The sequence below is a fragment of the Musca vetustissima genome, unplaced genomic scaffold, assembly GCF_032173495.1.
Source record: "Musca vetustissima isolate MV318-11 ecotype Yass unplaced genomic scaffold, APGP_CSIRO_Mvet_v1 utg5396, whole genome shotgun sequence".
NCBI lineage: Eukaryota > Metazoa > Arthropoda > Insecta > Diptera > Muscidae > Musca > Musca vetustissima.
The window spans coordinates 122,549-136,472 of record NW_026876638.1 but is presented as its reverse complement, the minus strand read 5'-3'; the positions used below and the strand labels follow the sequence as shown (position 1 = coordinate 136,472).

General features: G+C 35.0%; 3 protein-coding genes across 3 annotated transcripts; 2 read left to right on the top strand and 1 right to left on the bottom strand.

Moving 5' to 3' along the window:
* Positions 1–1,311: 1,311 nt before the first annotated feature.
* Positions 1,312–2,045, top strand: LOC133321185 (protein TEX261-like). Its single transcript, XM_061530273.1, has 3 exons — positions 1,312–1,387; positions 1,453–1,754; positions 1,818–2,045. Exons 1-3 carry the CDS (start codon positions 1,318–1,320, stop codon positions 2,043–2,045), a joined length of 600 nt encoding a protein of 199 aa, XP_061386257.1. The 5' UTR covers positions 1,312–1,317.
* Positions 2,046–4,648: 2,603 nt separating this feature from the next.
* Positions 4,649–5,356, bottom strand: LOC133321184 (ribose-5-phosphate isomerase-like). Its single transcript, XM_061530272.1, has one exon. The coding sequence runs from the start codon at positions 5,354–5,356 to the stop codon at positions 4,649–4,651; it is 708 nt and encodes a 235-aa protein (XP_061386256.1).
* Positions 5,357–5,562: 206 nt separating this feature from the next.
* Positions 5,563–13,836, top strand: LOC133321195 (zinc finger protein 90 homolog). The gene is made up of 9 exons (XM_061530283.1): positions 5,563–5,630; positions 9,937–10,279; positions 10,351–10,383; positions 10,460–10,554; positions 10,614–10,932; positions 10,998–11,087; positions 12,733–13,014; positions 13,089–13,298; positions 13,381–13,836. Exons 1-9 carry the CDS (start codon positions 5,563–5,565, stop codon positions 13,834–13,836), a joined length of 1,896 nt encoding a protein of 631 aa, XP_061386267.1.
* Positions 13,837–13,924: the final 88 nt, after the last annotated feature.

Below are 13,924 nucleotides of genomic sequence, written 5' to 3'. Positions count from 1 at the left end.
TATTTGTCGGGCAGTTCCGACCTTTGAATCTATGTCCGCTGCTGGGTTCTCGATAGATTCCCCATGGTCGGGCATCGCTTCAGTCGCGGTCTGCCTTTAAAGCAGTCCTGTCAGTCGTATACTGATTTTTATCAGTTTTGACTAGCCCAATTGGTCTCTCTGGATGATCTTATTGGCCAAGGCCTATATATAAGGTCATCCAGGAACTTCAGAGGCATATCAGCTGCTACTCAAGTTTGCTGTCAAAATCCATTATTGAGAATTGACTTTCATTGTGAAAACGTAACAAACGGTGAAATTTTTGCCCTTAAGGGATTAGTATGTTAAGTTGGCTCCTTTTATTGTAAAAGGGGAACGGCGTCCGAATTCAAGTTTGAATTTGACATTCCTTTATAATTTGGGATTTTATACAAAACTAACCTAAAAGGCCAGGCCTGTATCCACGTATGTGTTTCCCCCTTTAGACTTGACTTGAAGAAACAGCTGACTTTCGCTTGCTGTGTGACCTTAGGTTAAGTTAGGTTTACGGATGTGCAGTCGCTTATGTGGCTGCAACACTCTGAGACCGTTAGGTCCGTTGTGATCATCTACGAGAAGAAAAGAGATAATGATAGATCTATAGGGGAAAAAATATTGGGGAAATAAAGAGAGATGAGAAGCTTACAGAAAGATATAAGAATATAAAATTGGAATAATGTCGATGGCTATATACATAAGACAGAAGATATATACGTGTCAAGGTTTCACTTTACCCACCACTTTAGGTTTCTAATTATGCTGTAGATTAGAGCAGGTTCGGTTGTTGATACTTCCGATGGACCTCGGATCCTTGGATAGTAATCTTCGAAACCTATCAGCGTCGTTGACTCCTTCTATCTGCCGCGTGACCTTATATTTAGATTTCCAAAAATGTTGTCGATTTTTAAAACCCTGCATTTTTGATTGGTTTGGTTTTCATCCGTGAATTGTCATTAATTTTGTTTTGTTTACCTAGTTTTCGTTTTGTTGTTGTCTCCGTACAGCTGATGATGACGTTTCAGTTATTTACAGTCAGCGACAGCCGCCTTTCGAATTGGGAATTTTTTGCCTGTGTGGAAATGTTGTTTTGTTATTAAACAAAAATTTGTGTAAAAAATATATATAATAATTAAATATATATTAGATATATGTCGGTTTGTGATATAACATAAATGACAGCTGCAACATAATTTGACAAGAACAGGAAACAACAACAACAAAAGAAATAACATCATCATTAGACGTACTTCTGTGTAGTGAATTTATATACGGGTCCAACGCATTTCGGAATTATTAATCATGGGTTTTATGTACATTTTAAGTTGGATAGCGTTGATATTTCAAATTGTTTTTGTAACCATATCAATAGGTGAGTGGTAATTGGACCTAGCATGCGACTGGAATTTTAAAGCACCAATTTTATTTTTGTTTTAGCTGCCGGCCTCTACTACATTGCCGAACTGGTGGAGGAGTATACAAGTGCGGCGCGAAAAATGATCTTAATGATGATTAGCTTTACCATGTTCGTTTATGTGATGTTCATCTTCTGTGATGATCTACCCTGGAGCATGATTATAATGGGATTTGTGACACAGCTACTGCACCTGGCCATTATGAGCACATTTCCGTTTATTAAATTCCTTTCGCTGCCGTTTATTGGTACGGTGGGATGTCTAATAGCCAATCATTTCTTGGCTTTTCAATATTTCACATCGGTGTACTATCCATTTACACAGGTATGTTGCTCGATTTGGAATTAAAAATTTAGATTTTTAATAATTTTCTGTTCCTCGTTACAGATTTTGGCCTACTTCACAATTTGCCTGTGGATGGTCCCATTTGCATTGTTTGTATCGCTGAGTGCAAACGATAATGTCCTACCCACCACTGTCAATGATAGCCACCTGGCCGGGGATCAAGATGTTGTTAGCAATTACTTTTCACGTGGCAAAAAACAGGGTCTATTGTCGCTGTTTAATTATTTGAAAAATAGTATTATGCCTGGTCGCAATAAAAAGTCGTTTTAAGTTAAATGAAAAAAGGAATCAAGGATGCTGGTAATATATCAATAATATCTGCGAGTGAGATATTAATAGTTTAGAAATCTTTTTTCTATATATTTTTTTGTATTTAGTTATTTACCCCAAACGAAAAGACTTTGTAAAGTAACAAAAAGAACAAAAAAAAGGTTATGAATTTAATAATTAAAAAAAAAACAAAAATTCGTGGGTTCTGCTGAATGGGTCCTACACCTTATAGTGGACCAATATTGCTAATTTTTGGTAGGGAGATTTTTTAACCCAAATTACAGCTAACATGGTTGAAAAACTTCTTCAAAATCCCGATAATCGAGATTCCGTTAACCAAAAGTGGATCATTATAGATAATTTTTGGTAGAGAGATTTACTACCTAATGAGAATCCGAAATATCAAATTACAAGTAATTCTATTAGAATAATATTTTCAAAAAACCGAAAATTGGAGGTATCCTTATATGGAGGCTATAACCAAAAGTGGACCAATATTGATAATTTTAGGGTAGGGAGGCTTTCTACTCAAGGAGAAACCAAAATATAAAAATACAGTCAAAATTTCGAAAATCGGGATGCCATTATATGGGGGCTATACCTAAAACTGGGCCAATATTGGTAATAGTTCGTAGGGAGATTTTATACCTAAAGCTAACAAAAAACCTCAAATTACAGTTAATTTTGTTGGGAAACTTCCTCAAAATCCCGAAAATTGGGATTCCGTTATATGGGGGCTATATCTAAAAGTGGACCAAAGTTGATAATTTTTGGTAGGGAGACTTTCTACGCAAAGAAAACCCATAATATAAAATTACAGTCAATTTGAATGGAAAATGTGTCCAAAATATTCGAAATATCGAAAATCGGAGGATTAGGTGTGTGGGGGCTATACCTAAAAGTGGAGCAATAACGATAATTTTTGGTAGGGAGACTTTCTACCCAAAGCGAACACAAAATACCAAATAACAGCCAATTCGGTTAGACGACTTCTTCAAGACCAGTCAAATTGAATGTACCGTTATATAGGGGCTACAACTAAAAGTGGACCAATGTCGATTATTTTTGTTAAGGAGATTTTTTACTCAAAGAGAATCCAAGATTTGAAATTACAGCCGATTTGGTTGAAGAACGACTTAAAAATCCGCAAAATCACTTTCCCTATTCAACGGGTCTAATAAATAATTATTCGGGATCTGTTAGGCCGTATAAATAATTATAAGAGCTCCTACATGCCTTCTTGATAATTAGAAAAACTTCTACAAATCTTCTAAAAGGTTACGAGATCTACTGCGGGTCTACTAAATAATCAAGAGAACTCTAATTGCTCTCATTGATAAGTTGAAGACCTCTTACAGGTCTTCTAAATAATCTACAGAGTTCTTACAAATCTTCTTGGTAATTAGACGGATCTTCTAAATCATTAGAAGAGTCCATATAGGACTTCTTGACAATTAAAGACCACCTACAGGCCTTCTAAATAATTGGAAGAGCTCCTATGGGATTTCCTGGCAATTAGGAGACCTCATACAGGCCTTCTTAATAATAAGGATAACTTCTCTAGGTCTTCTAAATAATTAGAAGGTCTAATTCAGTTTTTTCAAATAAATAGGGGCCTCCTAAAGACCTTCTATACACTTAGAAGACCTCCTACAGGTCTTCTAATAAGTTTTGAGATCTACTACAAGTCTACTTAATAATTGAGAGAACTCTTATGCCTCTTATTGATCATTTGAAGACCTCCTAGAGGTCTACTTAATAATTGAGAGAACTCTTATGGCTCATATTGATCATTTGAAGACCTCCTAGAGGTCTACTAAATAATCTGGAGACCTCACAGAGGTCTTCTAAATGATTAAAAGTGTCCCTATAGGACTTCCTTTATTATAAATTCGCGCCTTAATAATCTGGAGACCTCACAGAGGTCTTCTAAATGATTAAAAGTGTCCCTATAGGACTTCCTTTATTATAAATTCGCGCCTTAATATGGGTCCTTAAAAATATATTTTAAAAAAATCACGCCCTGATAATGGTCCTTAAAAATATATCTTAATAAATCAACGCCTATTGAGGGTCCTTAAAAATATGTTTTAATAAATCCACGCCTATTGAGGGTCGTTAAAAATATTTTTTAATAAATCCACGCGTTACTAAGGGCGCGTAAAAATATAGTTTAGACCCATCTAATTATTCAGAAGACCTACAGAAGCTCTCCAAGTTATTTAGTATTGGGAGTGCCCCTATAGGTCTTCCAGATAATTAGAAAACCATTTACAGATTTTCCATACAAATAAAATACCTTATATAGATCTTTCATAAAAAAATGTATGCTAATCAGCTTTATGGCTTTGCTGATTCTTAGACAAGAACATCACACACACAAACAAGTCCAAAGTATTACACTTGACCTTGAGAGATAGCTTATCGTCTCTTCCCTTTTATGATTTATAATTTATATAAAACTTTATTAAAAAAGCTATGCTTTTTTTACAAAAATATGGCAGATTCACACAAAAAAAAATCTATGGAACTATGGACTTAAGAATTAGTTACGAGAATGGTTTATACTTATATTACTAAAAAAATATTCTCCTTTTTAAAAATTACTTCTCCTGAGTCTTCACCGAACCATCAGCCATGCCAAAGTAGGCCTTGGTGGCCATATTGACAAACAACCCTGTCTCCACGACACCGGGAATCAGCAGCAAATCACGATTCACTTCGGTCCAATTGAAATCAGCACTTGCGGGGAAATGCCAATCCAAAATGAAATTACCATTATCGGTGACACAAGGTCCAGCCTTGGCCACAGCCATACGCAGCTTCAATTCACCACCAAATAGTTGTTGGATTTTTTCCCTAATAGGAACATAAGCCATGGGGACCACTTCAATAGGTACACCTTTTTTGTATTGTTCACCCAGCTTTTGGGAATTTTTCGTATAATCCGCTATGATGATAAGTTTCTCGGCACAGGAGGCAACAATTTTCTCTTGTAGCAGGCAACCACCACCACCCTTGATGAGCACCATATCTTTGTCAACTTCGTCGGCACCATCAATTGCGACATCCAATTTGGGATAACGATCCAAATCACCCAATACCAAATTGTTCTCAACAATCAGCTGGCGTGCTTGGAAACTGGTGGGTACACAGACCACCTCTAACCCTTCGTTCTTTACACGTTCCGCCAAACGGTCAACTGCAAAGACAACTGTTGATCCGCTACCAATACCCACGGCTGTTTTGGTTTTAACCCACTCATCGACGGCACGATAGGCAGCGATTTTCTTGGCTTCATTGAGGGACATGTTTGGGGATTTATTTGTTGGAGCGGCACGTCCGGTGGCTTGAAGAGATAAACAACGAAGTTCACGTGGTACTGAACGAACCAGATTGAATTTATAGCTTGAACAGGCTAACCGGCAAAATGTCATTGCGATTTGTAAAAATTGTTGTGTTGTTGTTGGTTTTGCTTTCAAATCATTCTTTCAATGGAGAGTAATGTCAAAGTAAAATGGGAGAGTTTGTAGTTAGACAAGGCAAAAGAGTACGTAAGGTATACGTAATGGGACGTAAGGCGCCGTAATTGAAATTAATGGCGGGATATTAATAAAAAATTATATTTATTACAAAATCGTATATATTCGGTGACAATATATAATGGAGAACGAAAATTTGGTTTTTCGGAGTGTTAAAAAATAAAAGTTCCGCTTTACATTTGTATTGGCAGTCTTGTCAACTCTAGTGACATCTGTTGCAGGAATATGTAACTAAGGTGTCCAAAAACTCTCCAAAATATTCGAATTGGTGAATGTATGAAGTAAGAGTCATCATGAGGCCAAAGACCTGAAATAATCAAAGACATAAAAGTATAAAGATAGGACATTTTATAGTCACGAATGAAATATAGATGTCGGTGTGGTATAACATTATGTTATGTCACGATATGTGAGTTTTGAGTTTTTTTTTGAGTTTTGAGTAAAATGATTTTTATTTTTTATATTCTCTGAAATTGCACTGGAATTTTGACAAAAAGGCAATTCAAAGAGACTGTCATAGATAGCAAAGTTGAGCAGTATTTTGATTGAAAAAACACACACACACAACCAACAAATTATTTATTATGTAAATCATACTCATTTACATTGTTTCTTCCAAATTGTCATGTTCGACGTGGTTAAAGCCGAAGATAAAAACTAATCAGATAAAGAAGGAAGGCATAGATAAATAACAGTGCAATTCTTTGAGATACATTTTCGCTAAGACGAAATATGTGGAAATTTAGAAAAACGTATCCGAATCAATACATAATTTGACTCGATTTCATACAAATGGTACACCAAAGAATCCAAGTCTGTCCGTTTGAATGCAATTTTTCATTGATTTCAGAATGGTGTGTGTATGGGGTTTTTATACCCTTCACCACTCTGTGGTACAGGGTATTATATCTTTGTGCATATGTTTGTAACAGGCAAAAGGAAACGAGATAGACACATGGTTTCTTTTGAGAATATGCATAGAATCACTTTCTAAGTCGATTTATGCATGTCCGTCCGTCCGTCCGTCCGTCTGTCTGTCCATGTTAAATTGTAAACAAAGTACAGGTCGCATTTATGATCCGAATTGGATGAAATTTGGCATAGGTCACTTATTCGGCCCAAGGACGAACCCTATTGAAATTGGGAAAAATCGGTTCAGATTTAGATATAGCTCCCATATATATATTTAACCGATTTAATGTAAACGGTCCCTATATATCTTTCGATTTACACGAAATTTGGTACAGGCTAATCATTTAGGCCTATAATGATGTCTGCCAATTTTCGTGAAAATCGGTCCAGATTTAGATATAGCTCCCATATATAGTTTCGTCCGATTTCATGTAAATGGTGCCCCAAAGTCCCTATATATCTTTTTATTTGCACGAAATTTGGCATAACGTACTGAATTAAGCCTAGAGTGTTGTCTGCCAAGTTTCGTGAAAATCGGTCCAGATTTAGATATAGCTCCCATATTGTAGCATGCATGGGTTAAATCGATTACAATTTTCCTGTAGATATTTTCAGATGAATCATATGGCCTGGCACGCATAGTTCACCAGCCTTATTGCTCGTCGTTGGGGTGGGATCTTGCCAAAAATTCATCAAGAAATTATGCCAACTACCAGTCTATTTAATTATAATGCGTGCATAAATGATAGAAAGAAGTACAAGAAGGAAAGGGATATATGAAGAAGGATATCTATAGTCCAAAGCAAAATATAGAAAAGAGGAGTCTATTTCCTTCATAATTTGACAATGCCATGCTTAGCTGTAGATGCATGGTTAGCCCTCCCATCCTGTTTGCCATGAAAATCCAAAAACAAAAATAAATTGTTTAACACATATGGCAAACCCATATTTGTTTACCCTATGTTACTTCTCTGACCCCTGTTTCAAATTAAACTTAGAACATTCGTTTAGCACATGGTTAACAATACCAAAAATTTATTGAAAATAAAATTCATTAAAACTACCCAAAAAGAAAAAATTCAGATAAATGTTGAAAATCCTAAATTTATAAAGATTTTAACATTCAATATTTTTGAAACTATCATATTTATCACCGATATCAAATACTTGACCAATTACTAATGATTTCCACAAAAAAATCAGAAAAAAACTAAAAATAGCTAAATAATTACGTATCAAAATTATACTAAATGTATCTCTATAAAATTATATTATTGAAAAACATAAGTTAAAATTTTTAAATTTTTTTAAAAAAAATAGAATTTCAAAATTCAGAAACAAAATTCGGGCTTGAACGTTAGATGTGAAATTGCAAAAAAAAAAGAATCTTTAATCAGTTCTGTATATGTTTGTGTGTTTCTGTTTCCTTCATATGAACAGCTGTTAGGTACATTGACCTTTTACAGTCATCATCAACACAAGCACAAATTATTGCAATCGGAGATTTTTTTTTATATTTTCAGTTCAAGTTAAATTATTTGAAGATCATTCCCCAAAAATAAATTCATATGTAAAGCAAATGGGTTTCAAAAAATATACAATGTTGGATTTGTTATTGAAAGCGAAACAAAATAAAATTAATTTAAAATAAGAAAGAAAATCATTAGCAAAGAATACATTAAAGCAGTGCTTTTCAAACTATGTTCTCTCAACAGCATAGTTAACAGCGCCAATTGTTCGCAACAGCGTGCTGCCTGTTAACCCAATACTTAACATTAACACATCCAACACTTGTACATTTTTTTGCATAGCGAGTAAAATTCAAACAACCATCAACATCCGTATCCTTTAGAAATATTTTAATTGCAAAACAAGTAATTTTAAAGCCATTTAAAAATTTTTATGATCATTTTATAATATCAGCAAAATATTTGCATATTTAAAAATATCAATGCAAATATCTTGTGGAACGTGAGAGCAATAACGGTTCACCCGCTTACTCTCTGTACAATAGATCGATTGGTTGGTTGATGGTGGTTTGATGGAAGTTAAAGAGAGTTAACTTACTTTGAATATGTCGGAGCTCCCACGTTGAAAGGCCTTCCAGAATGGGTTGGTTGATAATTACAACAGCAAACTCCCGCAAATTAACCAATTTAACAGTCGTTGGATCTGTTCTCTCTTCTCAAACAAAACACTTATCATATGAACTTTTAACAGAAAATGATCTTCACTTTGATCTGTACTTTTCTTATTTTGTTCTCTGGCCTTCAATTTGGTTAACCACACAAACACTCACTTTCGTTTCAATGCCGAATGTTTCTGATTTTTTTACATTTTTTCTTTTTTTTTTTTAGAAAACTAATGCAACCAATAAAAAATATATGGGTATTAATAATAATTTTGACGGGATAAACTACCAATATAGCGTAATATTTAAATTTTTGTTTTTTTTTCTTCACTTGGAATACCCGCACTCAAATATTAATAATTATAAGATTTCCAACAAAACTACCGATCGCTTTAAAGCATGCGAAGCCACTAAACACCTAATGTTGTTGAAGAAGTTTGGCAGACATAACAGCTTATGGACGGCATCGGTGTATCAAGGCAGGGAAATGAGGGGGAATCCAAGTGAAAACAACGACATAGAGCATATATGGTACTGTTGCCAAGTAAAAAAAACAGGAACTCCAAAGAATCCAATAAAAACATGTATCTGGGCCACCAGTTAAGTTTCAGTACTGCAAGTTTTTTTTAGAGTTCCTTGCTCCGGCAAGAATTTATTCCAACAATCGTGGAAACAGGAAAAAGAAAATTATTTCACCAACAATTACAACCACGTTTGACAACTGGCTGGCTGTTTTACAAGCAATTAGGAAAACTTCAAAGTTTTTTTTTTTTTTTTTTTTTTTTTGATAAAACTTGTTGGTTATGACTTGCAAAAATGCAAAAAAAAAATAAACTTTTCTTTTCAAACGTTCAAATAACTTTGCAGGTGAACAGCTTCGAGGTTAAGATAAAAAGATCAAAATGTCTCCTCAATTACCCCCTTTTGTATCCTCGGCTAAAACCAATAAAAAAACGGCTGAATAACCAATACTATCTTAAATTTCAAAAAACCATTATGGCGACTTTTCTAGCACAAAGACATGGTAAAAGCACTCAATTGATGTATTGTGCATGTACAAATGTATGAAATAAGAACATACTAACAAAAAAAAAGGTTAAAGAAAGTTTCACCACTATCATCAAAAAAAAAAATTATAGCATTTCCCCTTATGGCATATTATAGCGTTCAGAAATGAAGGTGAACTTCAAATCTAAATGCGCCACTACATATGGGAGCTATATCGAAATCTCAATCGATTTTCACGAAACATAGCACACTTTTCACTTGTTTTAATTATAATAAAATCTATTTTTTTTCTTTCCAGAATGTGGAATAAACAATTGGTTCAATTATTAATTTCAAAATATCGTAAATACGATCATTTATATAATACCAAAAATCCCCAATATTTATATAGAAATGCTAGAATCAAATCGCTTAATGACATCTGTAAAGCCCTGAAGAAAATCAACAGAAATATAACTGTAAATCATATTAAAAAGAAAATACATACTCTGCGAACGCAATATCTTAAAGAATTGCGCGAATTGAATAAAAATAAAGAAGCCGGGTGTAATGAAAAGGCTACACCAAAACTATGGTGTTTCAAGCAATTGGCATTTCTCGAGACCCATTGTGTTGTGAAGGGCAATTACACAGCAAATGAGGTAAAATACAAATATTTTTTAATTATTTCTTTATTTCTATTTGGAATTGAATATGCCCATTTATTTTTTAGATTGACGAGGAGGTATTGAGTAACGACCCGGAGGTAGGTAGATTTTTTTATTAGGACAATGAAATTAAAAATTTAATGTAAATTTAATTTAATCTTCTTTTATAAAAAGGCTAATGAACTAAGCTCCCACTCGTTGGACTATGAAGAAGTGCATATTGAATTCGAATCCCAAGAAGATAGCGAAGCAGAGGATCTACCAGATAGGTATATCTCAAATAAAATATCCTACAAATTCAAATTAATAAAAAATTATTCATTTCCAGACTATGGAGTAAAGAAATGTTGGAATTATTACTAAGGAAATATCAACAATATCCCAATTTGTATAATAAAAAACATCCTCACTATTTCAATAATGCAAAAAAATCAAAATCAATACAGGATATATGCAAATCATTGAATAGACACTACTCGAATATCACCGAAGAGGATATTAATAATGAAATTCATAAATTGACAATGGAATATCGTGAAGATTTAACGAGACTGGAAAAAAGACCGGATTTGAAACCGAAATTATGGTGTTACGATCTAATGGAATTTTTGAGGCCATATTATTGCAATAATTTAAAGGATTTGGAGGTAAGTATTTAAATTATGTGAATTATTTATAATTTTAAAATATTTCTTTTTTTTATTAATATTAGATAAATGAAAATGACGAAAGTGACAACAAAAATGCCAATGAAGTCTTTATTGAATACGAATTTGAAAGTCCCACCGGATGCAATAAAAATGTAAGTAGTTAAATTCGCATCAGCTACTTCTCGGGCTTTCCCAACATTTGAGCCGCTGTCCGTTGCTGGGGTCTCGACAGATTCCCCATCGTCGGACATTGCCTCCGTCGCAGATTGCCTCAGAAGTTTATTGTCGGCAAGTGCCGACACAAAACCTGTTGGTGTCAGATTTGAAGTCGGTCGGACAACAGGGTCTACGCTTCCTTCGTTTATGCTACAACAATCCCCCTGTATAGACTTGGCTGGGATCACCGTGGTGTCCAGCTCATCATTAGTCAGGGTGAGATTTAGTAGCAGTTCCTCGGGAAGCGTATCCCCACATTGCTCTTCCGGTATAAGTCTGTCTAACTGGTCGACGATTTCCTTACTTTGTTCCTCTAAACTATCGCGGAAACTGAGGTCCTATCATCCAGAGTTCGAGAGCGACTTAATCGTTGCCCATGATGCTCTAACCATTTATTCCGCTTATGCTCCGCGACTAATCTGCTGACCTCCAACGTAAGTTCCCTGAGCCTGAAATCTGCTGCTAACTGCTGCTGGAAATTAGGTCTCATATCGGGCATTCGACCAGCAGATTAAATCTGGCGGCTGCAGCTGTAATGATGTCTCGGAATTTCCTTTGTATGGGTACATCAGAAGGAATGGAAAGTTTTCTAAAGCACTGGTTGGTGAACTCTCTGAATCCTTGCCAGTTGTCTTTCCTATGATTAAGGAAAGTGCAGCGTTCGGAGATGATGAAATCGGGCGTTCTGCTTAGGGAGACGAGTGGGTGCACTTTAGGGTGCATCAGTGAAGATGGTAGGATTTCTTCCTCCCTCTACCAAGGGTGGTAAGGAGATGTTTAACAAGTTTCTCAATTAAAACAGCTGTAATTTGGTATTTTGGTTTCACTTGGCTATCAGATCTATTTTTACGAAAAAGTATCTATATTGACATATGCTTCAGGGTAGCCCCCATATAATGGTACGCCAAATATTCGATCTTTTGATGGTTTTGTGGACACGATTCTATCTAATTGTTTGTAATTTGTTGTTTTGGGTTGTGGTGTGGTTGTAGTGTGGTTTTGGTGTGGTTGTAAATCTTCCTACTAAATATTATCAATATTGGTCCACCTTTTAGGGAAGCCCCCATATAACGCTACACCCCAAAGATCGGTATTTTGAGAAGCTTGAGCACGCGTTTCAACGAATTTGTAGAAAATTAATATTGTGGATTAGCATTGAGTAGAAAATGTCCCTACCGAGAATTATCAACATTGGTCCATGTTTCCGGGTAGCCACCATATAATGGTAACCACCATTATTCGCTATTTTGGAGATTTTGGACACGTTTTTTAACCGAATTGCCTCCACTTACTTAACTTAACATGATCAATATTGGTTCACTTTTTAGGGAATCTTCCATATAACGCTACATCCTAAACTTCAGTATTTTGGGGAGCTTGAACACCCGCTTCAACCAAATTAGCTGGAATTTCATATTTTGGATCCTCATTGAGTAGAAAATCTCCCTACCAAAATTTATCAATATTGGCCCATGTTTCCGGGTAGAGTTCCGCTTCGTGTGGGCCCTTACGTGTTGGAGGATATACAAAGTTTGACCTGGCCGATCTTACTAATATTTTTACTTGTTATTTTTCTTTCAGCTTCAATCGTCTAAAGACATTTTACGTTATTTACGTTGTGGTGAAATTCTAATAGCCTCATCGTGTGACTACAAAGATCCCTATATTTTGAAATGTAATCATTGTGGTGATATTTATTCGGTTGTAGAATCTTTTCTAAATCATTGTATTGGACATTTTCAAATGGACGATAAAAATGAACTTAAATTGAAAGATAACCACCACGAACAGCCGAGCAAAAAAAGAAGTAGAACAACAAATGAAGTTCATAGTATTGAAATAGAAAAGTCGGATACAAATGAGGTATGGTTGAAAATAAATAATTGGTAACGACGTTTCAATTGAAAAATCTAATAATTCATAAATTTTTCTTTTAGGAATATTTATTAGAGATGGAGGATGAACAGTTTTCTGATGATAATCAACTGGAATATAAAATTTCTAGAAAGGTATGTGAAGATGCTGACATTAAATCGAAAGACACTGAAAATAATGCCTCTGTTTTATATGATGAGAATAATTTTTACGAAGATAATGCGGAGGAGGAAGATTGTCAAACAAGTGAAGGAATTGTGGCAAATAGGGAGGTAAGTCTCTCTACTCTTTACTAGACACTTATTGTTTGAGGTCTGATTTTAATGTAATTTATATCAATATAATTTTTTTAAGGTCCCAGTGGATTTATACGACGATGAAGAATGCATGGAGGAAAATCCAGCCGAAGAGTTGCCCACCTTAAAATGTCAACTGAAGGATTTTAAAGATAGCAAACTGTACAAATTGCATGCGCAAAGACATCTGAATGCTCTCAGCGAAAAATGTCTAGTGGGTGGCAAACGTTTTGCTAAGCCAGCAGATTTGAAAAAGCATCACCTAACACATACAAAAGAAACAACGTTCTGTTGTGAATTATGTGGTGCCTCGTATCGAAATAAATCAACACTTATTGCCCACATACGAAGACATCGCAAAGAATTACCCTCGAAACGGTTGCATGGTAATGAACGTTTATTTAAACATAAGAATATGCATTCCAGTACCGGGAATTATTGTTGCGATATTTGTGGAAAATCGTTCAAATCGATGGTGACATTAAATGGTCACAGAGCTGGTCATAGACGCTAAGCATTTGAAACCACTCGGAGATCTACGAATGGTTTGATTGAGGAGCGTTCCATACAAAAACCCGACAACAGAGACCCTAGAGTGTATA

Bases quoted from the DNA above. Each gene is read 5' to 3' on its own strand.
- LOC133321185 (XM_061530273.1), top strand. From the start codon at position 1,318: ATGGGTTTTATGTACATTTTAAGTTGGATAGCGTTGATATTTCAAATT. The intron at 1,388-1,452 runs GTGAGTGGTAAT...TTTTTGTTTTAG, and splicing joins TTTTGTAACCATATCAATAG to CTGCCGGCCTCTACTACATT. The intron at 1,755-1,817 runs GTATGTTGCTCG...TCCTCGTTACAG, and splicing joins TGTACTATCCATTTACACAG to ATTTTGGCCTACTTCACAAT.
- LOC133321184 (XM_061530272.1), bottom strand. From the start codon at position 5,356: ATGTCCCTCAATGAAGCCAAGAAAATCGCTGCCTATCGTGCCGTCGAT.
- LOC133321195 (XM_061530283.1), top strand. From the start codon at position 5,563: ATGGGAGAGTTTGTAGTTAGACAAGGCAAAAGAGTACGTAAGGTATAC. The intron at 10,933-10,997 runs GTAAGTATTTAA...TATTAATATTAG, and splicing joins ATAATTTAAAGGATTTGGAG to ATAAATGAAAATGACGAAAG. The intron at 13,299-13,380 runs GTAAGTCTCTCT...AATTTTTTTAAG, and splicing joins GAATTGTGGCAAATAGGGAG to GTCCCAGTGGATTTATACGA.